Below are 25,973 nucleotides of genomic sequence, written 5' to 3'. Positions count from 1 at the left end.
AATCAAAATAGGTTATTCTTTTGAAATGGAGGGAGTACAATTTGCATAATTAGAGATTGACATGACAAGTATGTATGTATGTATAGCAAAACGAATAAGTCATTAGGCAAAATTCATACGCAGCGACCTTAAGTACAAACCATTTTTCACTTAGGCACCTCAAGTGGATATTGTTTCATTTTGACACCTCAAGTAGGTATAAAGTGTGCCACTTTGACACCTTTTACTGAATCAACAAGTTTATATTGTATATGTGTATTATACATGCCTGATGATGTGAAAAGTGACAAATAATATGCCGACACGTGTTATTTTTTAAAAAATAATTTTTAAATCATTAGTTAATTTTTTATTAAAAAAAAATCAATAATCACCCCTTTCCCCAATAATTAATTTTAAATAAAAAATACTCAAATAATTTATAAATAATTAGTTTAAATAAAAAGTACCCCTCCCCCCAACCTACCCACACCACCAACCTTCTTCTTCAAACACCCCACCCATCCACCCCCACCCCACCCACCCCATCAGTCCGCCCACCCACCCACCCCAACCCCACCAGTCCACCCACCCCACCGCCCCTCCCACCCCCTACCCTTTCGTCACCCCACCCACCCCACCAGTCAATTTTTAATTTTTTTAATTGATTTTATTTTATTTTAATTTTTCTTCACGGATTTAGCCTTATTTTTTAATTTCTTTCATCAATTTTACTTCGATTTTCAATTTTCCTTCATTGATTTTTCTTGGTTTTTATGCTTCGATTTTTTTTTTTTTTATTGATTTTGTTTGAATTCAATTTTTCTTTACTGATTTAGCTTTATTTCTTAAACATTCTTATTTCTTATAATTAAGCATTCTTATTTCTTGATTTAATCATTCTTGTTTTTTGATTTCTTCTTTCATAAAAGAAGTAAGATTCTTGATTTGACCATTTTAGCGTAAGAATGTGTTAAGGAAAAAAATGGTGGTAAGTTAATGGATTAAAGAAAGAAGAAGAAGAAAAGAGAAGAAAAATAAAAATTACGAAAATGCCACCCAAACGCACCTTCAATGCCAGGGACGGATCAAGGATTTCAGTGAGGGGGTTCAGTAGGACATATACGAACTAGTCGAAGGAGGTTCAACCTCTACTATTTATACATAAAAAATAATTTTACCATGTAAAAATAGTATAATTTTCCGACAAAGGGGGTTCGGATGAACCCCTGGACCGTATGTAGATCCGCCACTGTTCAATGCGTGTGTCACACGCAACTAGCCAACTCAACAAAAAGTGCCAAAGTGACACACTTGAAAGCCACTTGAGGTGCCAAAATGGAACAATGTCCACTTGATGAAAGATGGTGCGTACTTGAGGGTCATTATATTGTTTTGCTTGTTGCACTACAAATGAACTATTTGGATATACAGCTTTGAACCACAGGTGGTGGGTGATACATAAAATGTTCAATAAGCATGTTAGCAATGAACTGTTACAAATTTTTAGAGTACAAATAATGCCGTAGTACGTGGTTAGTGAATTGCTCTCCATTCACAAAATTTTTACTCTACACAGATTCATCACCGCCACTTCCATCTGCATTTTCTTTGCCTAGCTTTGATTTCGATAGAGGTTGTCTGGACGATGTTTTAGATGACTGCTGCAAGTTGAGGTAAGTGTAGAACGACATTCCAACAAGAGCGGTGATTGCTCCCAGTATGCTAGTTGGACCCGGATTTGAACCAAAGAGAAGAAATCCCCCGAGAAGAATGACACACGTTTTAAACTGTCCAAGTACGACATGGGTTGTTGCAGATGTTGCCCTAGAGGAAAACAAAAAGTGCATAATTACAGCCATACTCGCAAAGGACTAGGCATTAAAAAGGGCAGCCTGGTGCACTAAAACTACCACAAGGGTGTATTGTATGCAACCATACGTTGCATTTCCACTAGAGGCTGTTTCCAAGGCTTGAACCCGTGACCTCCTGGTCACATGGCAGCAACTTTACCAGTTACTCCATGGCTCCCCTTCCAAAGGACTAGGCATTGCATATTGTAAAAGAGTCCCACACCAAATGAAAGCAGAAAATTGTGAATGCCCAAAGCACATACCCAAGAGCTAGAGCACCGGACCACTGAAGCAAGAAACCAAGAACAGCCGATGCACCGATGATTGTTGAGTTGTAAAAGTTCCAGTTAAATGAAAGGACTCCTGGAGGATCAAGTGAGGGCATCAACATCACCAGAAAGAATAACGTAATCGGGGTTGTCTTCCACATTAGCCTGTCACCAGAATTCAAAATTTGAGGTTAGGTGCTAAAATCTACCAAAATACAATCAACTGATTGAAAACGATAAAAGAAGCAAATTAGTTTAGGAGCATACGCCAGGGCAGTCCAATTCTCCTGCTGCTGGAGATTGGACCATAGTATTTTATTAACTGCACTTGGTGCTATCCATGCTACTGCAATGCAAGCACCAAAGAAGTGAAACTGCAAATCTGTCACCGTAGCAACAGCAACACCTACTGATACAACAGTCAGTGCAAGCACCTGAAACATAAGGGGAAGGATCGTTTTCCTTAGACCAAACGGAAATCATTGGGTTGTATAAACTGACCATAGTAATCAGTTATCTTAAAAGGCTTACCGATATTAAATAGAAAATAGAGTTCTGTCTACTGAAAGCAGGATAAACTAGTGGTTTAAGCATATCTATAGGTTGCAAAACCAAACCGGTAAATAGATGACACATGCACGGATCTCTGTCTCGGCTTATGATAGACTAGGATCTTCTCTACTATTCGTCTTTGCCAATCTATTCTTTGATGAAAATATAACATAAGAAACAAGTCTCACCTAGCAGATTATCTCATCTATATATTAAAAATAACAGTTAAAGCATTTAAGTGAAATCTTGCTCGCACGGAGATTAACTGTAACAGCATATCAAAGTATGAGGTAGGAAATTTTTCCCAAGAATATTAACGTCATAAGCAAAGAAAACAATGCATGAAGCAACTAAACCTAGCTCTCCACTAGGCTACCAGCATACACTATATATTGTCAGTAAGAGGCAATTACCTTGACGAAAGAAATTTTCTTCCGAAAGAGAACAAATTCAGCTAAAACGATAGCTGGAGTTACTGCAATCTTTGCCATCTGGTAAAATCCTACACTGGAAATATATGGTGCTTGTTAACTATCAAGAAAGAAGACCTCATAAATTTCAGAGGAGAAAAGATTATGAGGCGGCGGAGTAGGTCACATAGGTCTCACCTATTATACTTCAAACTCACATTTGCAAGCCCGGTAGAAAGTGACATAACTATACCAAGAGACAATAAGGATGTATATTTTGTTGATTTTGATGGCGTAGACAACGAAAGAATGGAGAGAGCGTTAAGAATAGCCATTATCAACCAGCTACAGACGTAATGTAGGAAAGAGAGGAAAATTGGATAATTAAATCCAACTGTAACAAGAACCTGGAAGGGAAACGAGGAAAGAAAATGTTATGATCTCTAAAATATGTAATATCTGCTTCCACTTAGAGTAAGGTCAGAAAGACTAACCAATTTGTTCATCAAGATAATACTAACAGAAACAAAAAAATTGAATGTCAAAGCAACAGTAGGCCCCCATAAGGTAGTTTGTTGACGCTTTCCACCTCCAAATGCTCGTAACTTGCTAAACAAAGACGCCCGTACCTCCTCCAATGCTCTTCCTGCATCAAGAAAGAGGAACATATACAACCTTTTCTTCCATATGAATCAATATTATTCCATTCCAAATCCTTCCTGATACCTCCTATATCGTTGAACAATGGACTACTAGACCAACAACATCAAATATCTTGCAGAAAGAGCTTATGTATTTCATAAAGTTTAGCATTTTAAGTGTAGATTGAGGATAGCCATTCATACGTATCGCTTAGAACAGTTAGCTCAATTGAAGATTTTGTGAATACAATGACTTGACAGGAGCAAAGCTAAGGTTACTACTTGTTCCATCTAAGTAAAAAAAAAAAACAAAGTAAACTGCGCGAATATGTTTGTCCATAGCGGGAGCTTTAGTTCAAATGCCTTTGTAGTTTACATAAATCTATCTGGTTTGACATAAAGGTAAGGAAATACACAAGAGTTGAGAGTTGGTGGGCACAATTGGTTGCTAACAACTTGGATTATATTACTATTTCAATATTTTCTTTCACTCACACTATAAGCAATGTTCTTTCTTGCTTGGGCACTTTACTCTTTCCTTAAGCAGCACTCCAACATGTCTATTTTTAGGGGATCTAATGAATTATTTCTAAAGGAACTTCATACTAAAACTGCAGTTGCCTTTCCAATTCCTCAATTGCAAAATACCAATCAAATCTCTCAATAACAGAATGTAAAAGAATGGAGCTTTAGACAATTTAGGAGAATAAAAATGTAATCTTGGGAAAGATTGATTGTACCTTTTTCACCAGCATCACTGTCCTTCCTCTTGAGTATTTTTCTAACATCTTTTCTCATCAAGAAACCCAGCATCTCTCTATGGGAATGTCCAAAGAGCAAAAAGGACAAGTAGAATGAATATGAGTTTAGGTACAACTGACCAAGCGTACAAGTACAACTTGAGTGTTTTTAAGAATTGTTTTGGAGTAAATCACGGGCATGCACCGACAGATTGACAGACGCAGACAGTTGAACATCATTAATTAGAAAGCAAATACAACATTAGGGGTCCACTTCCCTGTGTTTAAGACATTATTAGCTCAAGTGATTACTCCCTCCGTCCCATATTACTTGATGGCATGTTACGTTGTGTCATACTCCCTTCATCTCAAATTTTTTTAATTTGATTTCTCATTTTAATTGTCTTTTTTCATTAATCAAGAAGAGACAATTTTTATTATTACGCTTTTTTTTTTGAAGTTTCAAAGAAGTTTTAATGAATTAATTAATAAAATTATCTTTTTATTTATAATTTCTCACGATATAGTAAACTAATATGACAGGAGGTAATACATCCTTGCTGCTTGCTTGTCAAAAATGGACCACCTTCGAAATGTGGTTTTAGGTTCAAACAAATATCCTCTAAAAATTTTGTGGTAAAACTCATTTTAATTAAAACACAAAAATCATAAAATGGACTCCCCTGGTACCTATAACTCCTTTTCTAACTAACAAACTGACATTTGGATGGACAAAATCTAGACATGGTGGTCAAAACACCTCCATTCAATATTCTTCCTTCACAAAAACATGCTCTTTAATTTATTTATTTTTCCAACTTCTTCTTACAACAAAAAAAAAGTGAATATATAATTGAAAACAAGATGTTCTTCCATTGTCTATCTCAATACTTGCATATAAGCATGTACATATTGCCAAAAATCCAGATTAGTCGGACTTCAATGTGGGTAGAGGACACCGGAGGGGAAACCCAAAAAAAAAAAATCATGTGTAATCAATGGATCCTGGGAAATAAGGAATATAACATTACTATCTAATTTTGGTACAAAAACTGAAATGATGCAACTTCAAAATGGACACAACTATACTCATCTCATTTCAAAATGTTAACACTTTCTACATTTAGTGCAGCACATATTGCCTCTTTTATATCGAACACTGCTCCCCATCTGGCTTGGGATTTCATGTAGCCCACTGTTGTATTGAACACTGTATGATCAGCCTCCCCCTGGAGGCGTTCAGGGGTTTTGCATCGCCTGCTTAAGAATCAAAAGAATGAAACAAGCTCATTGTTGAAAGACCAAAGTGGCATAGATTAGCTCATTCCATGCGTCGGGGACTCCCGGTAGACACCAATGACTACAATCTTGTTTTGCCTTTTTACCAACCTTCCCATACACCGATGGGTGGCCATCCTTACGGAAATTTGTTAAATGTGTTACGTTTAAAAGGACTACTGGCACCTGCATTTCCTTGATCACCTCCTCCACGATCTTCATTTTCAAAGGGTAGTTTCCAAGGATAGCTCCTTTCAAAACAGGTTCAGTCTCTTTATTACAACTTCCACCGGAATCCCAATCTCCGCCTCTGTTTACAAAGAGTAATTTTACGAATTAAACCATGTTTGACAAATCTGTAGAATATCATTTCCTGATTTGCATGAATCCATTTTAGATCATACAACAAAATGGAAATGGTATTTAAGGCCAATGTTGATGAGAATAGCTATAGATGTAATGAAACGAGCTATTCCTTGGACAAACCTCAGCATTTGGTTTCAAATTTTTCTATTGTGGAAGCAACGGTAAGTACCTATAGTGAGCTGTAGAGTACCCTCGATATATAATCAACTTTTCACGACTCATATTTTCATCAATCCACTTAGCCCAGGTCTTCAATGCTCTCCTATAAGCTTCAACGGCATCAAATTTGGGGTATATGCGGTCACCTTCTTTATAATAATTTTTCCTGCACCAACAAAACCGTCATTTTACATATCCCAGCAGCTTCATTTAGTCAAAGTAGAAAAACAGGAGACTGAGAATATAGAAGATTAATAAAAGATATTGTGTCAAAGAGACCGGTAAGTTCATACGGATTATAGCCTTGAAGTAAGCTATAATTTTCTCAGGTCACGATAGGACGATAAATCAAATGATCCTCTTGCTCAGAAAAAAGATCCTCAGATAGTAATCTCACTCAGAAAGCGCGGAAAAATGAAGAGATATTATGATGTTCTAATGGCAACGAAAGCATATATGGTGCATCTCAGCAGAGATATTGTAAGAAGGAAAAAACACACCCCCTGGCAGTCTTTCCATGAGTCCACCAATGCCCTGTATTGAAGATAAGAATGTCAGCTCCCTTCCAACGATTAGCTGTTTTGTCGATGAGATCTATTGATAGAGTTGGATTTGAGTTTCCTTGAGGATTGATACGTACTCCTTCTCTAACAAGGAAATGTGAGCGCACAAATTCAACTGTGCAGTTATAATCCTGCAAAACCGTAATATTTTAGTCCCCACTGCTCTCTTTTCTAAGAAGCTTTTGCAACATTTCATCATTTTAAGTTATAGAAGTATAGACAGAAAGGTCACTCAACTCTCTTGCCTTCAAATAATTGACCACATAGATAATAGTTAACTGCTCAGATATATAAAATCTCTCTCCCTCGACGAACACACATGTACACATATAAAGAAGAAATCTTCAATTGATAGAAATGGCATCAATTTAGCTAGATTGAGATCTTAATAAATGCATATGCGAAATCACCTCAAATTTGAAAACATAGTAGCCTCTTCCTTTTGTTATCTTATATCCATGGATCTCGTACATTTTACTCTTATTAGCAAGGCCTTCACGAAGAAGGCAAAGGAGAGATTCAAACTGGTTCCGATTCATTGAGTCCCCAACCAGCATCAGCCTCTTTCCTTTCAATTTCTCCAAAAAATCTGTTGGACTAAACCTACAAAAAAATATAACTGGTTTAAGGATACAAGTTCTATAAGCAGTCCCCTGAATCGACAAATGACCGGCTATTTATCAGTGAGATGAATAAGTTTTATCATCATACGAAGCAGCAGAATAGTCTGGTTTTTCGTTCTTGAGACCTCCTTCCATTTGTACTATCCTCTACGTACCAGACACACTTCCAATAGTTGGTTCCAGTATGATTACCACTAATATGGTAAAAAAACAGGCTATTCATGGGTTTCTAATCAAAACGGCACAAGCAGAACTTCCAAACTTGGATTACAAAACCATCTCTTTCAAAAATGCAAATCTTTCACTGAAAACCAGAAACTTTAAGGCCACCTTAGGAGGAAGAATTCCTTCTGTCAAATGATACTAGAATTTATTCTGGAGAACACACATTGCACTTCACCCCCCATTAAGACTAAGTACCCTACTCAAACCTATAGCTACAATCGAAAATATTCAAACATATAATCTACCTTTCTTTTACAAATAATAGTAACAATAATGATGATGATCATCATCTCCTTTGCTGTTCTTCTAATATGTAATCTCCCTTTTTCTTTACAAATGCACTTCACTCTCCTTTGTTGTTCTTAAAATATATAATCTCCCTTGGGTTGGCAGAAGACTATATACCGTGATCAAGTTGGTAACTTAGCACAATTTAGGAAAATCAATAACGAAAAGTATAACAACCTCCTTGACTATACTAGAAATGGGAACACAAATGTGGAGCTGTCAATGCTGCCCCTTTCAACAACAACATACCCAGTGTATTCCCATCAAGTGAGGTCTGGGGAGGGTAAAGTGTACGCAGTCCATACCGCTACCTCAGATGAAGTAGAGAGGTTGTTTCTGGTAGGACCCCGGCAATGCTGCCCCTTTCACCAGAGAGAACAAGTATACGCTATAAACACTATAGTATCACATCTCAATAGTGCTATTATTTAAGGAAGAAATGAGAGATCAAAGATATTACCAATTATGGTACAAGAATCTTGGTAAGTTAAATTGGCATTACAAATGAAAAGTAGTGACCAACCTGGGAAGATGACATCCATGTGGCTTCCATCTCCAGTTAAGATAGTGTGCGTCGGGCCTACCATTAGTCTGACAATCAAAAGCCTCATCAACAAAAGGGCAATTCCCTGGCTTATAAATTGGGTGCTGCTTCTCATCATCTTTCACCCAACTCCCCTTGTAAAGATCACAACTTTCTGATCTTGAATTGAGTTTTTGTGATGTAATTGGTAGTACTGTTGTGTTCTGATACAAATCAAGATCAGATTTTGGGGTCTCAGTGGAGGTGTTGGTTTCTGGTAAAATGGGTATGGGCTGCTCTAGTCCTCCTAATTGTGTGGGAGATTTCGTTGACAAAATAGGAGTTGGAGCAACTGCAACATTACTATGATTAGATTTTGAGAAAATGGGAGTTGCAGCAACTGCAACTGCAACTGCAACATTAGTATGATTAGATTTTGAGAAAATGGGTTCCAAGACAATAGTAGGGGAAAGGGAATCTGTGTAAAGAGAGATTTCATTTTCAGGTTGAACAATTCTCGTGCTGTTGAAAAAGAAGAAGAGAGCAGTTGAAATTATTAGGAGGAAGAAGAAAAGGAGAATGGAAATATTAGTATAACGACGTGCCATTTGGAATTTCAGGCACATCAGAATACTACTAATCCTATTGGGGCGGCATTATAAGACAAAACACAATCAATGAATCTGGTAATCTTATAACTTACTATATTTACACTTTTCATTCTAAACCTAAGCTATTTTCGAATCCTAATTGTTCGTCATTTTAACTAAAAATAAATTTTCCTTAATATTTGATTTACACATTCATTACCAAAGATTGAAGGTGTGAGAAAGGCTGGCCATAAATGGTTTTAGATGGGGTAGAGGTAGGCAGAAAAATATTGGAGAGGAGGATGCGGATTAGGATAGGAGTTCAGCCGTTATAGAAGGGAAGAGCGCTTTGTTTGTATATGTGCTTGAAGTTTCTTGTTCGTGGCGTTTCGTGATGTTTATGATTTTGAATAGATAGTTTATAGCACTACCTTGTTGTGTGCTCTTATACTTTTTGTTTGGTGTATGTTATATGTCTTGAGCCCAAGGTCCAGTGGCGGATTCAGGAATTTTCTTCAGGGGATTCGAAAAATAATAAAAATATAAATGTGTGAATAAGCCAATGAAATATAATTTCAAGGAACGTAATAGTATATAGTCTATAAATATAAAATACTTAAACTTATATTTTAACCTATTTTAAAGTTTTTTTTTAGGCTTATACTTAAACTTATATTTTAACTTATTTTAAAGTTTTTTTTTTTTTTTTATATAGCAGGTGAGGTCTTTTTTTTTTAATAGCTGTAGGCTTCTTCTTTTTTGTTCTGTAGGCATTCAGCTGTAGGTTTCAGTATGGGGATCGGACCCGTGACCAAGCTTGAAGTAGTGCCCCAAGAAGTAGAGATTGTACCACTGAGCTATCCAACAATCTTGTGTCAGGTGGTTTAAAATTAATATATGTATATAAATATAAATTTTCTACCTTATATTATACAATGTAATTTTTTGCCGAGGGGGTTCGAACCCCCTCGCCACTACGTAGGTCCGCTCCTGCCGGGGTCTATCGAAAACAATCTCTCTACTTCATCTGAGGTAGTGGTATGAACTGCATACGCTTTATCCTCTCAGACCCCACTTTGTGGGGATACACGAAATATGTTGTTGTTGTTTTTGTTGATTCATTACCAAAGATGAAAAACAAAAAAATAAGTGTTTGTAATTTATTCGTGTACAGATTCTTATACATCGTCAAGAACTCTTTTACCGTCATAAATTTGTGGTGTCAATTTGTTTTCCATAATAACACTTTTTGCTATCCTTATGCCGAGGATTTTTCGGAAACAGTCTCTTTACCTCAATGATAAGATTTGCGTACACTTTATCCTTTCGAAACCTCATTTATGAGATTTTACTGTTGACGTCGTTGTTGAATTTGTTTTGCGACTGTCTGTCTATACGTCTTCTTCAAATGTCACATCTAAAATGACCATGTAGATAACTTTTAAGTAATTATCCCAAGTATTTGAAATGTCAAATCAACATTGGAGTGGTAATATGTTTCTAATAATTATTCCTCAAGTTACTATATACTAATAAGACTTATTTTGACCCTTCTATGGAGAGTGATTTTGGTGACTATTCCGAAATTAGGAATGTTCAATTAATTAGGCAGCAATTTTGTTTCTCAAGCTGTGGTAAAAAGATAAATATTGACCACATTTTACTCATTTCAGCTTGATAATAATCTTCTATGAAAATCCATTAACATATATTATTCTAAGGTGATAAATATATAAACTTGTCGTGATTAACTAATACTCCACTAAATTAATACTATCTATGTTGCCAATCATGACCTCTAACTCCATGTTAGTTAAATAATTAAAATGACATTGATCATTATTTCTAGCCTAATTAATCTCTTGTTACCTAATTAAACTGATACTAATACAAGGAAGCAAGCAAGAAACTCCCTGTGCCTCCATTACTTTTCCTAGATATTATAGTTTATTCTATTCAAAACTCATAAACAAAACGTGATAGAATTAATATACATCTATAAATATGTATGTGCATGCATGAATAATGTAATTACAAGTTAACAAACATGGCATTAGATCCAATTGTTTCTTCAAACTCAAGTGCTAGGAGATGGACAGATCGTATAAGCAATGCACTTCAAAAAGAAGTTGCTATTGACTTTAATCTTCTTCCTCCTATATGTGTCCTCCAGGTTCCTAAAACACTAAGTCACAAAAAACCAGAAGCTTATACTCCTCAGCTCATTGGTATGGGACCTTATCACCATTTAAGGCCTGATTTATATCAAATGGAAAGGTACAAACTTGCTGCCATCAAGGATATTCTTGAGCCTGATCAAATTCTCAATTTCAAGAACCTCTTGATCGATAAACTTAGAGAGAATGATCTTGTTGTTCGTGCTTGTTATAACAGGTTCATGGACTTAGATGAGGAGACTTTAGCTTGGATAGTAGCTATTGATGGTCTATTCTTGGTTAACATTCTCTGTTCAGCGTATGGGAATAACGTGCATGATGAACATGAAAATAATATTGATGATACTATTTTCACACGAGACTTTATGATGCTTGAAAACCAAATCCCCTTTGTGGTCATGAAGCAAATCAGAAAGTTTCTCCGTCTCTCTTCCCCTCAGGATAGGGAAGACACCGAGTTGATTTCCATGTTTAGGCGCTTCTGTGAGATGCATTCTCCACTTCCTTTGCCTGCAAAGAGTGAGTACCATAGAAATAATGGAAAAGAAACTCGGCCTCTTCATTTGCTCGATCTTATGTATCATTTGATCCTTGATGATCGTGTTGATTTTGCTTCGGTTCCTATTCAGATGTCATCCATTGTTTTCAAACATGATGATAAAGATGAAGAAGATGTTCAAGATGAAGATACACATGAAAAAATTATTCACAACTTTGAAACAATCTTGGAGGTGTTGGAGCCTATAGGACCAAGAAATGTGCAGAAACTTGTAAAGCCCATTAACCAGGTTGTGGAAAAAGTGCCATGGTCAACGATTTCTGGACTATTTAGGGAAGGTGTAGAAATACATGGAGACGGAGAAAGCAAGAATATCAGTACTATCCCTTCAGCATCCCGATTATGGTGTTATGCCGGGGTCAGATGCATCCCCATCCCTGAGGGTATCAGTAGGATCAAATTTGAACAAGCTTCTCAAACGTTATACCTTCCTGTGATCACCATGAACACCGGCGCAGAAGTGTTACTTAGAAACTTGATGGTCTATGAAGCTGCCATGTCGAAATCCAAGTTCGAATTTGCCAGATACATCAATCTAATGAGTGGGGTTGCAGATGCTATTAAGGATGTGAAGTTGCTAAGGAAAGCCGGTGTTATCAAAGGGGATTTGACTGATAATGAAATTGCCACTTTGTTCAGTACCATGCAAAGGTCATTTGTAAGGTCTAATGGAAGTTCTAACGTGGCGATCGCCATGGAGGAAGTCAACAAGTACTACGACCAGAGGCTAATCGTTAGGGCTCGTAGAAGATTGAAGAAAAACATCTATGTTTCTTGGAAGTTTTTGCCTGTTGCTATGTCAATATCCTTTGTCTTGCTTCTACTGTTCCAGACATTTTGCTCTGTGTATCGCTGCCACAATATTTGGGGCAATTTTAGAGTCTAGAATGTTGTCAATAATCCCAATATTAGTATGTAAATTCTATTGTATATTTCTGTCACTGTAAATTTATGTTGCAAACATCCACATTTTAGATACATATCAATGATTGAATTCAATATACATATGTCCAAACCAGAAGGCATTTTTACTGCACAACAGTGCAACTGTTTCCAAGCTCAGTTAGAGCAAAATCAGCAAAGATACCCATCAAACTTGACAGCACAAACATATCCAATGCGATGCTACTTTCCCTGACCAAGCTGCTTGAACAGGTCCATTGCATCAGTTAGTTTGCCTTCTTGAGCATACGTTACAATCAGTGTCGTCCATGATATCACACTTTTCTGTACAATGAATGAGATCATTGCTTATGATAAAATAAAATGCATAATCCACCCTTAATACAACTCCGTGAACTTACTTTCTCACATCTAAAGACAGAACAATTTCTCAGTAGTTGAGCCAACTTTTGCCTCTCATTCATTACTACAAGTCAATAATATACTCAAGATACTCGCCGCAAACTTTTTGGTTAAAGAAATACTCCGTAGTATCAATACTTTCGAGCCAATTGGTCACACCTTGTATCCACCATCCAGGGAGCCACTAACAATTATGAAGAGATTGTATGTATCTAGCTATTTCTTAATCTAATTTTTCCATAGCATACATACAATTTCTTCACATCGAACAAGAATATTTTTTTGTAGATTTACATTGATAGATCTTTTTCTTTTGCAAATATGAACTTGTAAGTCAAATTTTACATTTAGAGACAAAAAAATGTGGACTTCTCAAAATGTGGAATTTTGTGACAAAAAAATATTTTTCAATGTATATTATAGTAGCTCACCTCAGCATATGGGCTTTTCAACATGAAGAATTTGTAAAATAAGTTCTTATGAGTTAGTAAGCATTGATTTAAATATTATACAAGTAAAGATCTTATACAAGCTGTCTATGGAATTAAAAACTAATGTTGTGCACAAATAAAGAATTCTATTCAATAATTCTGCCGTCCTATGTAGTGAAGACTGAAACAAAGTATTTTGTCTTTGGTTTGTGCTGGCATGGCAACTCTGGATTTTCCAATCCTTTCGATTCTTCCCATATATGTCTGTCTGTCTCTCATGTACAAGGTTTGTGGACTTTTTGCTTTCTATCTTCTCTTTATTCATCTCATGCATGTTTGTGATCGATGACTGTTCAGCGAATGTTAGCTTGATCGACAGCTTTCTTACTTGAAGTACAAATTGTCAAGTGTTGACTTATATTTGGCATGGCATGATGCTGTACTTGCATAATATAGCTCTATTCATTTTTTAGCCTGCCTGATTAACTTACTAAATTGTCCTTTTGTGGATACAGTGTGATATCTCCATCGCCATCAATGAACAACTCTGCATCTATACAGCCTTTCTCGGGCTTGTTCTTTTTTCTTGGAAGCCTAGTTATTCTTATTATCTTGCTACTTCTCATACTCATCCTATTGAAGTTTTTCAAACCAGGAAAATTGAGAGCTTTGATTAGTCTCATACCTAAGCGTCCTCCAGGTTTTGTTTTACTGATCCATGCCCTTCAGAATTTATTATAGTTGTTCGTGATTAAAATTTTTTTTTTCTCAAATGATACAGGGACTAGTGAAGCCCTTAGTGTACATCTTCGTACAATAAGCTACTTCAACTTCCATACATTGGAGAAGGCTACGAAGAATTTTCACTCAGATAACCTGCTTGGATGTGGTGGATTTGGTCCAGTTTTCCTGGTAAGTTTGATGTGTCTTATCGGAAGGAGAGCCTTGGAGTTACTGGTAAAGTTGCTGCCATCTGACCAGGAGGTCACGGGTTCAGGCCTTAGAAGCAGCCTCTTGCAGAAATGTAAGGTAAGGCTGCGTACAAATACAATAGATCCTTGTGGTCGGGCCCATCCTCGGACTCTGCACCTAGCGGGAGCTTTAGTGCGCCTGACTGCCCTTTGTTGATGTATCTTACGACTTGTTTAAATGAGAGACTAGAATCCTTTTTTATATATATACCGAGCTTAAGAGGATGATGACTTTTACAAGGTTGAAAATTAGCATACTTAGGTGTTCAATATTCTAAATAAGGCACTAATGTTTTCCTTAGGGGAAGCTAGGAGATGGAAAATTAATTGCTGTCAAGAAGCTGTCTCTTGACAAATCGCAGCAAGGGGACCGGGAGTTTCTTGCAGAGATGCGGCTGATAACAAGCATACAGCACAAGAACCTGGTCCGCCTTCTTGGCTGTTGCTCAGATGGGGCTCAAAGGCTTCTCGTGTATGAATACATGAAGAATAGGAGCTTGGACCAAATATTATTTGGTATTTATATCTCTATTTCCTTATAAACTTGTTATAAGTTGTTGGTTTTTGAGTTCTGAACTCGGGGCTGAATATAAGAAACTTGAATGTTCGTTGTTGTGCTGCTTCTCATGGAGTATTATTATCTTATTTGGCTCCAAGATTGAATGATATATTGTAGACCCTTGCTCTCATTCGGAAATGTGAGTTGTGTGTATTTTGACCTGAAAGCTCTTCCCACTTGGGTACTCCAGGTACTAGGAGTCGAATTGTTTTTGATAGTTGTCTCTTACACTTTTGACGATGACAGTAGCATGTAACTATTTGTAGTACGTCAACTTTGGGATACAAATTGTATAGCACTAAAAGAATAGTAATAGGGATTCAACAACTATAACTGCCCGCAGATAGACAAAAGCTACTAGTATAACGTCTCCAGGGTAATGACTTATCGAGAATGTTCTTCATTTTCTGGGCTAACCGGTTGCTATGTTTGTGTTTCACAGGAAAGAGTGACATATTCCTTAACTGGAAAACTCGGTACCAGATAATCTTGGGGATTGCACGGGGATTACAATATCTTCACGAGGATTCACACATTAGGATTGTCCACAGGGACATCAAAGCCAGCAATATTCTGCTGGATGACAAATTTCAACCAAGAATCGGAGATTTTGGCCTAGCCAGGTTTTTCCCTGAAGATCAAGCATATCTCAGCACTGCATTTGCTGGAACCTTGTAAGTAGTGTTTAGTTTCTCAAGATAACACCTTTAACTATGACGCTGTTTGGAGACGAGGTGTGTCACAATATTTAAAACTTGTCATTAAGGATAAAATCGAAAGTTTAAGTTGGAATTTTTTCGACATTTGGAAGGGGGTCATTCTAGTTTGAAAACGAGGGTCAGATGAACTGGAATAGGGAGAGCATATGTTAATATATGGTCTCTGGATTCTTTTAGAATGGATGAAAACTCGCAATGAAGTGGTTGTAATGTTCGTTCTGACAACGTGCCTTCCACAAAAAACTCCACAGCAACAGAAACTAATGCTAATACAGATAATGGATCTGGTTCTCAACAATAGTAGCAGGGAACCGACTGTTATTCTTCACGACTAACTGTAAAATGGAATAACAAAGATCTCTACATGAACTTTTAAAACAGCATTAAGTTATAAATAGGATCAACATCTTCTTTTGTTTTCCTGGATTTTAAGCCTTTAATTTGGTACTATTATATATTTTCTGCGGCAGAGGTTACACAGCTCCTGAATACGCGCTTAGAGGAGAATTGACCGAAAAGGCTGATATATACAGCTTTGGTGTTCTTGTGCTAGAAATTATCAACTGCCGGAAGAATACAGATCTTTCTTTGCCTTCAGAAATGCAATATCTCCCTGAATATGTACGCTGCCTACATTTTATTTTTCGCTATGTTATAATGATGAAACAGGAAAAAAGGCTATCTGTCTACCATTTATTGACAATATTGATTGTTCAAGTACAGGCATGGAAGCTATATGAGAGGTCGAGATTAGTTGATCTAGTCGATCCCAAGATGAAGGAAGATGGGATCGTGGAAAAGGATGTGATGCAAACGATACATGTGGCTTTCTTATGCCTTCAGCGTGATGCAAATTTAAGACCGCCAATGTCTGAGATAGTTGCAATGTTGGTACACAAGGCTGCACTAGTCGAAACATCAACTAGACCAGCTTTCTTAGATCGAAAGCAAAGGAAGGACGTCAAGATTTCTTGGGATGCTACAATACATGGTTTGCCTTCTCCTCTGCAGAATGATTCACCTTCCCTCTCCCCACCACAAAAGTAGGGTCTCGAGCTGGTTGGAAACAAGAAGGGCGACTTTTTGAGACAATTACTATTAGTTGAACGACCATCTGAGAGGTGGTCTTGATTTTTTTATTTAATTTTTCTTGTGTTGTCGATAGCATTTGTGCATATGTAGAAACAAAATCAGCCAAGGTGCCTTTTCTAACTTTCTGTAGGGATGAGGAGTTCTAGTTTCCACTGTGTAAACATGAGTGCAAAGTGTTATTGGTGATTGAAATTGCAATGTGAGTGTAATTTGTTGATGAGGAAGTCCCACCTTGTCAGTTTTAAGTCAAAAGAATCAAGAAGATAGACAATTTTGTGAATGTCCATGTACTGAATAACTTTTTTCCAGGCAAACAAATAAGGATTTTCTCAACAATTAATACTTTCTTTGGAAAATTATCTCCTAAAATTTTGATTTTATTACTAATTATTGGACACATGTGTTACACAAATTTGCATGTATAAGCTACAAACTTCAGCATACATGCATTCCCATTTAAGAAAAAGAGTTAATACATAAAAATAACCTTGACATCAAATTATAACTTTCACCTTAAACTTTGATAGTGCACAAATAGGACCTTTAACTATTCAAAACCTGAACAAATATGACCTCCGATTTTGCAACCCCATGCGTGAGTCTCACTCGCGCCTACGTGGAAAGGTAATTCAATCACACGGTGCCACATCGTTAAAAGGGCTGACTTGGAGAGAGGTCATATTTGTGCAGTTTTGAATAATTAAAGATCATATTTGTGTACTGTCAAAGTTTTGTTTTTTGTGTTAAAACGACGTCGTTTTTATTATTATTATTATTATTTTATTTATTTTATAGTAGCAACACCTAACTTATTTTTTTTAATTTTAAAAAATTATTATTATTATTATTATTATTATTATTATTATTTTATTATTTTATTATTTAGCAGCACCTAGCTTTTTTTAATTTAAAAAAAACAACCACTAGCAGGGTTCAAAACTGCACAGTAGGCTGAAGGAAGCGCCCAAAAAGAGCAAATAACATCACTGGGCTATTTAAGTGCTTTGTTTCATGTGGTTCAACATTAATATACATACATAAATATACATTTTCTATCTTATATATATACAATATAATTTTTTTACCGAGGGGGTTCAGGTGAACCCTATGGTAACCACGTAGTTTCGCCCCTCATTAATTTAATAACGTAATAATGCTAATTTAATAATATTTTAATTACGTTAATTTGATAATGTTAATTTACTGGGGCAGTTATTCAACAATTGAGAGAAGTTGTTGAGATAAATATCCCAGTTACCAAACAACTATCCCAATTGTTCGAGCAACTTAACTTTTTTAACTTTAAAAAGTTGAGGTCCCCTTTTTTTTAATTGAAAGCTTGGTAGGTCTCTAGACTCATTTTTCTCAAAAGGCACACGTTTGGTGACGGAGGTGTGAGCAAACTTTGATTCCTAGTTCGGCGTATCTATCATCTAATCTAACTATACCCAAAATCTGAAAAAGGTCTTCTCACTAACCCTTTGCAAGCAAACATAAATCTCCTATTGAGCATCAAATCAAATAAATCAAGAAGAAGAAGAAGAAATCTAGCAGTGATGGCGTATGTGGATCATGCTTTCTCAATTTCAGATGAGGATATGATGATTGGGGGTTCTACTGCTGCTGACAATAATCGGGGACCCATCAAAGAGATCGCTCTTGCTGTTTCCCTTCTTGTCTTTGGTACCCTTGCTATTCTTCTTGGTGTTTTCATGGCCATCAATAAGGTCGGCGGCGATACTGCTCATGGTAATCTTCAGCTGGGGGTCTCCCCCCCTTTCTTGTTTTATTTCAATCCTATATATTTTGTTGGTAACAATCTCTGAATATTACCATTGCAACACAAAAACAACTAGTCTCTAGTGTTTGATCGTCTTCTAACTAAGGCGTTCAGCACAACTTGACCTTGTTTGTATCTGCTCTTGGAGTTTCTTGTTCGTGGTGTCTATGATTTTGGAGAGATAGTTTATATAGTAATACCTATCTATCCAAGTGGTGTGCTTTTATGTTTTTTTGTTTGTTATTATGTTATATGTCCTGAGCCGAGGGTCTATTGGAAACCGCGTCTCTACTTCATCTGGTGGGGTAGTAGCATGGATTCTGTACACTTTACTCTCCCCAGACCCCACTTTGTGGGAATACACTGGGTATGTTGTTGTTGATGTTCTAACCTGCCATGTATAGTAGAACATTGTTATTTCCTTTTGTTAGTCTTAAATCTTGTAAGGTATTGAGACATGAAAATTGTTCATGTACATCCGTTTCCTTGGGCCTGATGTTTGTTAGTCACATAGGGTTTAGTGTTATGTAGCTTTAGGTCTATTGTTTGGGCATGTCAAGCAGCTGCAGCAATAAGTATTATATATTCCTTGTTATTTCAAGACAATACTTGTCTTGCCATTGTATGCCTTTTAACTTTTGGTGTAATGCAGGGCTGTTTTTTGCTATACTAGGTGGAGTTCTGTTTATACCAGGGTTCTACTATACACGCATTGCATACTATGCTTACAAGGGTTATAAAGGTTTCTCCTTCTCCAATATTCCTCCCGTCTAGAGTTATGGATGGTGTTTAATACGTTGTACAGCTAGGTCTTTCTAGTCATTTACTGTGTTCTACTCTACCTAGACAAGTTTGTAAACAAATTGAACCACTGTTGCTTCTTTTAGTGCTAATATGTTACCTGAGAAATTGGAACCATTGCTTGCTAAACTGTATACTCCTTAAATCAGCCTCAGTGTGGACGATGTAATAAATACGAGTGCTTGTTAGTTTCTGATGTTTTTCAATATAAACCCTAGCGTTTTTCTTCAAATCTTTGGGATGAAAGGTTTGCCTGCATAGTTTAGCAGACAGGACTATTTCGTTGTCTTAACTGATTGGAGAGCACAAAGTAATTTAGTCAAATGCTGGCCTGTAATATATGCATCGACATGGATACACAAGTCCATTTTTCTTGTTGTGCGGGAGAGAGATATTATTCCTATAATTAATACCATTGTTGAAATTATCCCCTCCAAAAGATTATTGTACATTGCCAGATATTGTCTTTAGTTTGTAACTTTTTGGTATGCATCTTCTTGATGCTTTTGAATGAAATTTCATAGCTTCATCCCAAAATATTAGCCCCTCGAAATAAAACAACAAAAATTGCAAGGCATATCTGGAAATTTTTTGTGTTATATGGGTGGTGTAGAGTCTTAAAGGGTGTGATGCTATGGTAGGTGATCTATTTGCTGCATTCAGAAACCTATCATACAGTCATAAGATAGATGAAATATTGTATCTACTGCTAGAGCAATATATAGCAAGATCCTCGTATAAATGTATGTTTTGTGATTCACCTATCTGTTTACTTTGTCAAACAACTAACCTTAAGATAGTTGAGGTGCTAGTGGGAGGTAGGAGCTAGCTACCATTTGGAATGGCCAAAGTGTATGCTGTCATCAAGGAAAATTTTGGCTTAAGAGAGTTCTTTATGTGAAAGTCTAACCATGAAAGTGTCTTAAGTTGGCTGCATTACGCCTGTACAGTGTTGGATACTGTGTTGCCTAGCCAAGTTTGTCTATTACAGTCTCAGATTACTCTTTACTTTTTTTTTTTTTCGAATATGGGGAAAAATAATTGGGTGTCATTTTGTATGATGTAAAATAACACAGTGGTTGTTTGGTGCCATGATATTAAATACCAGTGTGACTGTGATTTGTCCAAACTATGATACTGAATGTTTAGTTTTTCATCCTTTCTAGTCACACAATTTTAGATTCGTGAAATGTGACCCTATGGAAATTGCAATTTGTTTACTATGTTTCTCGGACGATAAATTTTAGCTGGGATTTGTAGACTCAATAGTACTTTTCTTCACGAATAACTTTCGTTAGTATAAAGTACTTTTTGTCAACAAAAGAAATGGCTTAAGCAAGCAATTACCAAATTTTATTTTACATTAGAGATTTAAAATAAACTTCAATTTAGGTATTTTATAACGGTACACTTTGTATCGACATTTATATGATACTCGGTTTAATTCTTTGCACGTGTTAAAAAATGTTAGCTCTTGATTATTCAAGTCTACAATTCGATAAGAGTGTGCTCCGATCAAGTTAATTCTTCAATATTTACTTAAATTGCACGTGTGGATCGGAATGACAATGGGGCGGCCCACAAAAGTTTAACCCACTCCGGTCTTGCATAACAACTCTTTTTAATTCCCCCACACCATAATATGAACAAACATTTTGGTACATTTGATTGACATATAATTAAGTTAAAGATTACACAAATACATAACTTATGTTTCTAATATTACAAAAAATCTCAACTCCCTAAATATTTTTTATTTCTTAAACATCGTGTCAAGTTCAAATAAACCAAACAAATTGAAACAAAAGCAGTATGTATGTATGTATTCTAATCACGTTTCCAAATGAAATCAGATGAATTAGTGAAACAGAACCTCCATAACCAAATTATATAAGTAATGAATAGATCTGCGTGTTATATGTTGTTGTGCACCTGTAAAGTGCTTTTGGTTTATTCATTTATCAAAAGGAAAACAAAACTGATACACAAGAGCACTAAACTTATGCAAATATCTCAAAGAGCATTTTTACCTTCACATGTGCTTTATAATTACTGTATCATCGGCTTTATCGTAGGTGCTTCACTCCAAATTCTTCACACTAATATTTAGTAGATTGGACACCAAAATGACAAGTCAAAACTAGAAATCCCTTCTTTGAAAGAGAAACTTTCTACCAGTTGCCCAGTAACAAAAGTACATTGCTTTAGCATCACATCAATAACCTCAGAAAACTATTGTTAGCTGCTGCACCAATCACCATAGCAGCTAAAAATGTATGACAAATCACATTCCGATACATTTGAAAAAAAAAAAAAAGAACCTCCAGTGCATCAGTACGTCTTGTCTATACCACATAACGCCTTTCAGGAATAGCACTGGAAGCAACAAGAGGAGATAAATAGCACATCCCGACAAGATTTTACCTTCTCCTTCATCATACATTCTCTACTTTGCTGGCTACAGCTTTTGCTTTTTCTTCGGCCTGGTTCTGTGCACAAAACATTTAATAAGTATGCAACAGAAAGGGCCGAAAACAAACGTCTCGCGGAGCAATTAAAAGTGATCCAAACCTGAGTAGGAATTAGAAATACACCAAAAAAAGTATAGCCATGGCGCTGCACTTAGATTTGCAGGTATGATTTAAATCGGAAGCAATGTTTGCCTCATTGTTTATTTTTTTGCTAGACATAGAGGCACACTACCAAACTCATGCCATAAGTTGATCCAAATTTTGGTCGCCAAGGGTCTATCGGAAACAGTCTCTCTACCTTCGCAAGGTAGGAGCGGCAAGGCTGCATACACACCAGACACCACCCTCCTCAGAACCCGCAAGTGGGATTACACTGGCTGTGTTGTTGTATAAAATCAAAAGATGATTTTCTTTTTTTGGAAGAAAAAATACTTTGCCTAGCTAAGTTCTGACATACTATTTATGATTCTGGTAGAAATATCAATCAAAGGTAGAATTAGAAGAAAATGTAAGCAGACACCAAAATAAGAACTCTCAATTATTCATCATTTAAACATTAAGAAGGTCTCAAACAATTAATGATTCATGTAGAAAATTCCTGACCAGTTAAATGTTAAGTTTCTAACTCTAAGGAAATAAAGCAGTTCTTGATCCTTTATTGAACAAAACCCAATAAATGCTAACGAAAACAAAAACATGTCGCTCCTAATGGCATGTTTTTGACCACAAGTTCAAAGGTTACGTTAGATATGTGTCAAAAATCTTTTCTTTTTAAACTCTGTACATTGCCATATAAACTAAAATGGATGTACTACAACATAAATTTACGTTATTAAAACACATAAGAGGCCGCCCCACCCCCACCTCTAAACTCCCAAAGAATCAGCATCACCCTTCGCCATCACATCCCCAAAAGAAAAGTATATGAAGATAAAAGAGGCATGGACTTAACCATTTGGAATATATTTCAGTGGCTGGAGTAAAACAAAAATCAACACTTTGAAGCGAAAACAAACCGTGTGAGAGCTGAAGGAAAACATTCATGAAATGGAAGTGGAATGAGCTCCAAGCAAGACAGTCACTGGTGTAAAACTTACACTAATTATGTTCTTGGTGAAAGTTATTAGCATCTGCAATCAATCACAATCTTCCCTATCTACCCATCCCCAATTTTCTCTACTATTGACAGTAGATACCAATTTCCACATTAATCTCTTAGCTAAGTTCCAAGGAGTTGCTTACAAGTATGTATGTGATATAGTACGGGATAGTATCAGGTACAAAATCAAGATTCTCTTTGCTAAATTTTACAATTTTGAGGAATCCACACACATTGCACAACAGCTGACACAGATATCTCAAGACAAAAGAAGGATACTATATAAATTAGATCTATTGGATGTCAGACTTTGAGAGTTCGTGAACAATACAACGCCCAAGAACATATTGTCCTTTAGACTCTGCCCACCACATTTATTCACAGAACAAGTTATTCTTCACGGCCCTGTAATACCTCAAAAGCAAACATTTCACTATCTACCGTTTTCTTCTGGAAGAGAGGGATATAACAGAATGATCAATGTTTGCAGTCTCCATATGTTAGAGTCCACTATAACATTGGTCGGCTAGCAACAGTTTGCACAACTGCATGGGAAGGTCTCAAAACATCTACTTAAACATTCTACATGAAGTGTTACAGCAGTTTCAGAAAAGAAAAAAAGAACAGTATTTTTACATTTTCAGTTTTCTTTAAGAACTAAATCGCGTTTCAAATTTAAGGAGGTAGAAAAGCCAAGAAACTTTGCTCCGCAAGGTCAAGGCATCGGATGCCAGACTGGCTTGACCAGGTATTGGGTCGTGACAACTTTCAAGAGATTTAAGTAGGGGTTTGTAACTGGAAAGCACCAGCAACACTTGATCCTAAATAAAATGTTTCTAGTTGCAGCAAAAGACAGCACCACCGTGTTGTTTTAATTAGGATTGATTATGCCTAAGAACAAACTAAAATCTGAAATTTAACATAACTAGGAAAAAAAAAAGATACATCATGTTTTCTGTAAATACAAAACTTATAAATCGTTTGGTTGGGAAAGAGTTATCCGGGGATTAGTTATCCCAACATGTATATGAGATAACTTATACCATCACTATGGTGTAAATGATGGGATAAATAATCCTGGTACTAACTAATAGTCCTTCATTATATCCTGAGACTATTTATGCTTATACCTCACACCAAAAGACAAAAGATTAGCTGATGAGAAAGTAGAAACAAGCAGATAAATAGTATAACCATACACCCCAACAACACCAAGCATAAGAAAGAAAGAAAGAAAGTAAGAAAGTAGAGACTTACAATAGTTTTGGTGTCATAGTAATCAGCTAATGCCCACTGATACTTTGACTGATTCAACCCAAACCAGTAAGCCACTTGTTCATCCAAACTCTCATGAGCTATAAAATAAACATCTCCAAACTAGAATGAGTACAATATTCACACTAACATTCAAAGATTTATGAACAAAGCTACCATCTTTCTATAAAAAAAAAATAAAAAAATACTATTCAAAAGGAGGGAGGGGGTAGCAATTACCATTTTGTAGTTTAGCAAGGGCGTTGGAGAAAAACCCAAAAGTGGAGTTAGAGGGTTTATCATACTGCATTGGGGGAGACCAAACCGGACAAGACGACTTGTCGACCACCGGTTGCGGCGGCTGAGCTGAACCGGAGTTGGGAGGAGGGGTCATGAAAACCGTGTATGGCCCGATCTTACCGATCCGAGGAGGAGGAGGAGTACATTCACCCATATTTACTACAAGCAGCAGCTGAATGGATGATTATGATGATGATTCTCCATTTTATTTTGAGAAAAGATATAAAATATGCCAAAACTTGTCCTAAACTTTACCACTTTAATTTTGCAAACATTTAAATATGCTCTAAATAACTTTCGAGTAAATTAAATATCATCCTTAAATTATATGAGTAATACCAGATTCATAAGGTAGGGTAGATTGCACCTGTGTGGCACATCAGCTTCATGTCATCAACGTATGTGTCATGTCATGTCAAACATTGATTTAGCTCGAAAACGGCCCGCGCCCGTTTGACCACCCAAATGGTCCCGCCCACACAAACGGACAACACTAAGCCCCTCCCTGGCATGCCCCAATCGATTTTTGGCCTACAACACACTTGGATCTCGAGTCCACCCTCGGAACCGTGGCCTATAGCACACCAATTTGACCTGAAAATGCCCTGTTTTTCCCGTTTGCCCCGTTTTACTGCAATTGCCTTAGTCATTCTCTTATATAGTGTAGTCCCCATAGCAATAGGCCTCGGTTTAGTGAGGTTTTGTTTTTTTGGGAATCATTGCTAGAATAAGGATTGAATTGCATCTAGTTTTCTCCTGTTTGACTTCAATTACCATATGGAAATGGAGATCATCCAACATTATGTTCCAGCACTGCCCCTGAATTAATCAACCAAGTAGAAGTTGAAGTTCAGTTGGAATCAATATAGTCTAGTAGTTTTTTTACTATGAAGAGCCCCCTATTGTTGATAGAGAACTTAACCATCCAAATGGCCCCACCCACACAAACAGACAACACTAGGTCGTTCCCTAACCTCTCTGGCACGCCCCGGTCGATTTTCGCCCCACGGCACTTTCGGACATAGGCCCACCCCCGGAACCGTGGGTTATGCACACCAATTAGGCTCGAAAACGCCCCGTTCGCACCATTTCACCCATTTGACCATCCAAATGGCCCCACCCATACAAACAGACAACACTAAGCCGCTCCCCAAACTCTCTGACATTCCTTGGTCGATTTTCGGCCCACATAATGCCCAGATCCCGGGCTCACCCCAAGAACCGTGGGCTATAGCACACCAATTTGGCCCGAAAATGCCCCGTTTGCACTTTTTGCCCATTTGACCACCCAAATGGCCACGCCTATACAAACGGACAACAATAGGCCGCTCCCCAGTCTTCATGGCACCGTTTGGTCAATTTTTGGCTCACAGCACGCCCGGACTGGGGGCCCACC

The 25,973-nt window shown here is 36.9% G+C and overlaps 6 protein-coding genes across 6 annotated transcripts; 3 read left to right on the top strand and 3 right to left on the bottom strand.

The window, feature by feature from the left end:
* Positions 1-1,381: 1,381 nt before the first annotated feature.
* Positions 1,382-4,706, bottom strand: LOC107877483 (nucleotide-sugar uncharacterized transporter 2). The gene is made up of 7 exons (XM_016724128.2): positions 4,445-4,706; positions 3,558-3,709; positions 3,262-3,470; positions 3,067-3,160; positions 2,369-2,535; positions 2,096-2,266; positions 1,382-1,806 (listed from the first exon to the last, which is right to left on the bottom strand). Exons 1-7 carry the CDS (start codon positions 4,515-4,517, stop codon positions 1,551-1,553), a joined length of 1,122 nt encoding a protein of 373 aa, XP_016579614.2. The 5' UTR covers positions 4,518-4,706; the 3' UTR covers positions 1,382-1,550.
* Positions 4,707-5,294: 588 nt separating this feature from the next.
* LOC107877482 (protein trichome birefringence-like 5) lies at positions 5,295-9,306 on the bottom strand. The gene is made up of 5 exons (XM_016724127.2): positions 8,470-9,306; positions 7,221-7,413; positions 6,748-6,941; positions 6,258-6,413; positions 5,295-6,032 (listed from the first exon to the last, which is right to left on the bottom strand). Exons 1-5 carry the CDS (start codon positions 9,093-9,095, stop codon positions 5,732-5,734), a joined length of 1,470 nt encoding a protein of 489 aa, XP_016579613.2. The 5' UTR covers positions 9,096-9,306; the 3' UTR covers positions 5,295-5,731.
* Positions 9,307-9,829: 523 nt separating this feature from the next.
* LOC107876289 (putative UPF0481 protein At3g02645) lies at positions 9,830-12,927 on the top strand. Its single transcript, XM_047415041.1, has 2 exons — positions 9,830-11,336; positions 11,454-12,927. Exons 1-2 carry the CDS (start codon positions 11,107-11,109, stop codon positions 12,679-12,681), a joined length of 1,458 nt encoding a protein of 485 aa, XP_047270997.1. The 5' UTR covers positions 9,830-11,106; the 3' UTR covers positions 12,682-12,927.
* Positions 12,928-13,712: 785 nt separating this feature from the next.
* On the top strand, positions 13,713-17,097 carry LOC107876986 (putative serine/threonine-protein kinase). The gene is made up of 6 exons (XM_047415039.1): positions 13,713-14,231; positions 14,313-14,443; positions 14,805-15,018; positions 15,504-15,735; positions 16,251-16,401; positions 16,504-17,097. The coding sequence occupies exons 1-6, from the start codon at positions 14,069-14,071 to the stop codon at positions 16,825-16,827; spliced, it is 1,215 nt and encodes a 404-aa protein (XP_047270995.1). The 5' UTR covers positions 13,713-14,068; the 3' UTR covers positions 16,828-17,097.
* Positions 17,098-18,206: 1,109 nt separating this feature from the next.
* On the top strand, positions 18,207-19,685 carry LOC107877481 (transmembrane protein 230). Its single transcript, XM_016724126.2, has 2 exons — positions 18,207-18,621; positions 19,305-19,685. The coding sequence occupies exons 1-2, from the start codon at positions 18,429-18,431 to the stop codon at positions 19,424-19,426; spliced, it is 315 nt and encodes a 104-aa protein (XP_016579612.1). The 5' UTR covers positions 18,207-18,428; the 3' UTR covers positions 19,427-19,685.
* Positions 19,686-21,580: 1,895 nt separating this feature from the next.
* On the bottom strand, positions 21,581-24,893 carry LOC107877480. The gene is made up of 3 exons (XM_016724125.2): positions 24,518-24,893; positions 24,281-24,378; positions 21,581-21,942 (listed from the first exon to the last, which is right to left on the bottom strand). The coding sequence occupies exons 1-3, from the start codon at positions 24,729-24,731 to the stop codon at positions 21,889-21,891; spliced, it is 366 nt and encodes a 121-aa protein (XP_016579611.2). The 5' UTR covers positions 24,732-24,893; the 3' UTR covers positions 21,581-21,888.
* Positions 24,894-25,973: the final 1,080 nt, after the last annotated feature.

The sequence above is a fragment of the Capsicum annuum genome, chromosome 7, assembly GCF_002878395.1.
Source record: "Capsicum annuum cultivar UCD-10X-F1 chromosome 7, UCD10Xv1.1, whole genome shotgun sequence".
Classification (NCBI taxonomy): Eukaryota; Viridiplantae; Streptophyta; class Magnoliopsida; order Solanales; family Solanaceae; genus Capsicum; species Capsicum annuum.
Note: the sequence above shows the minus strand (reverse complement) of the source record. Positions and strands in the feature narration are given on the sequence as shown.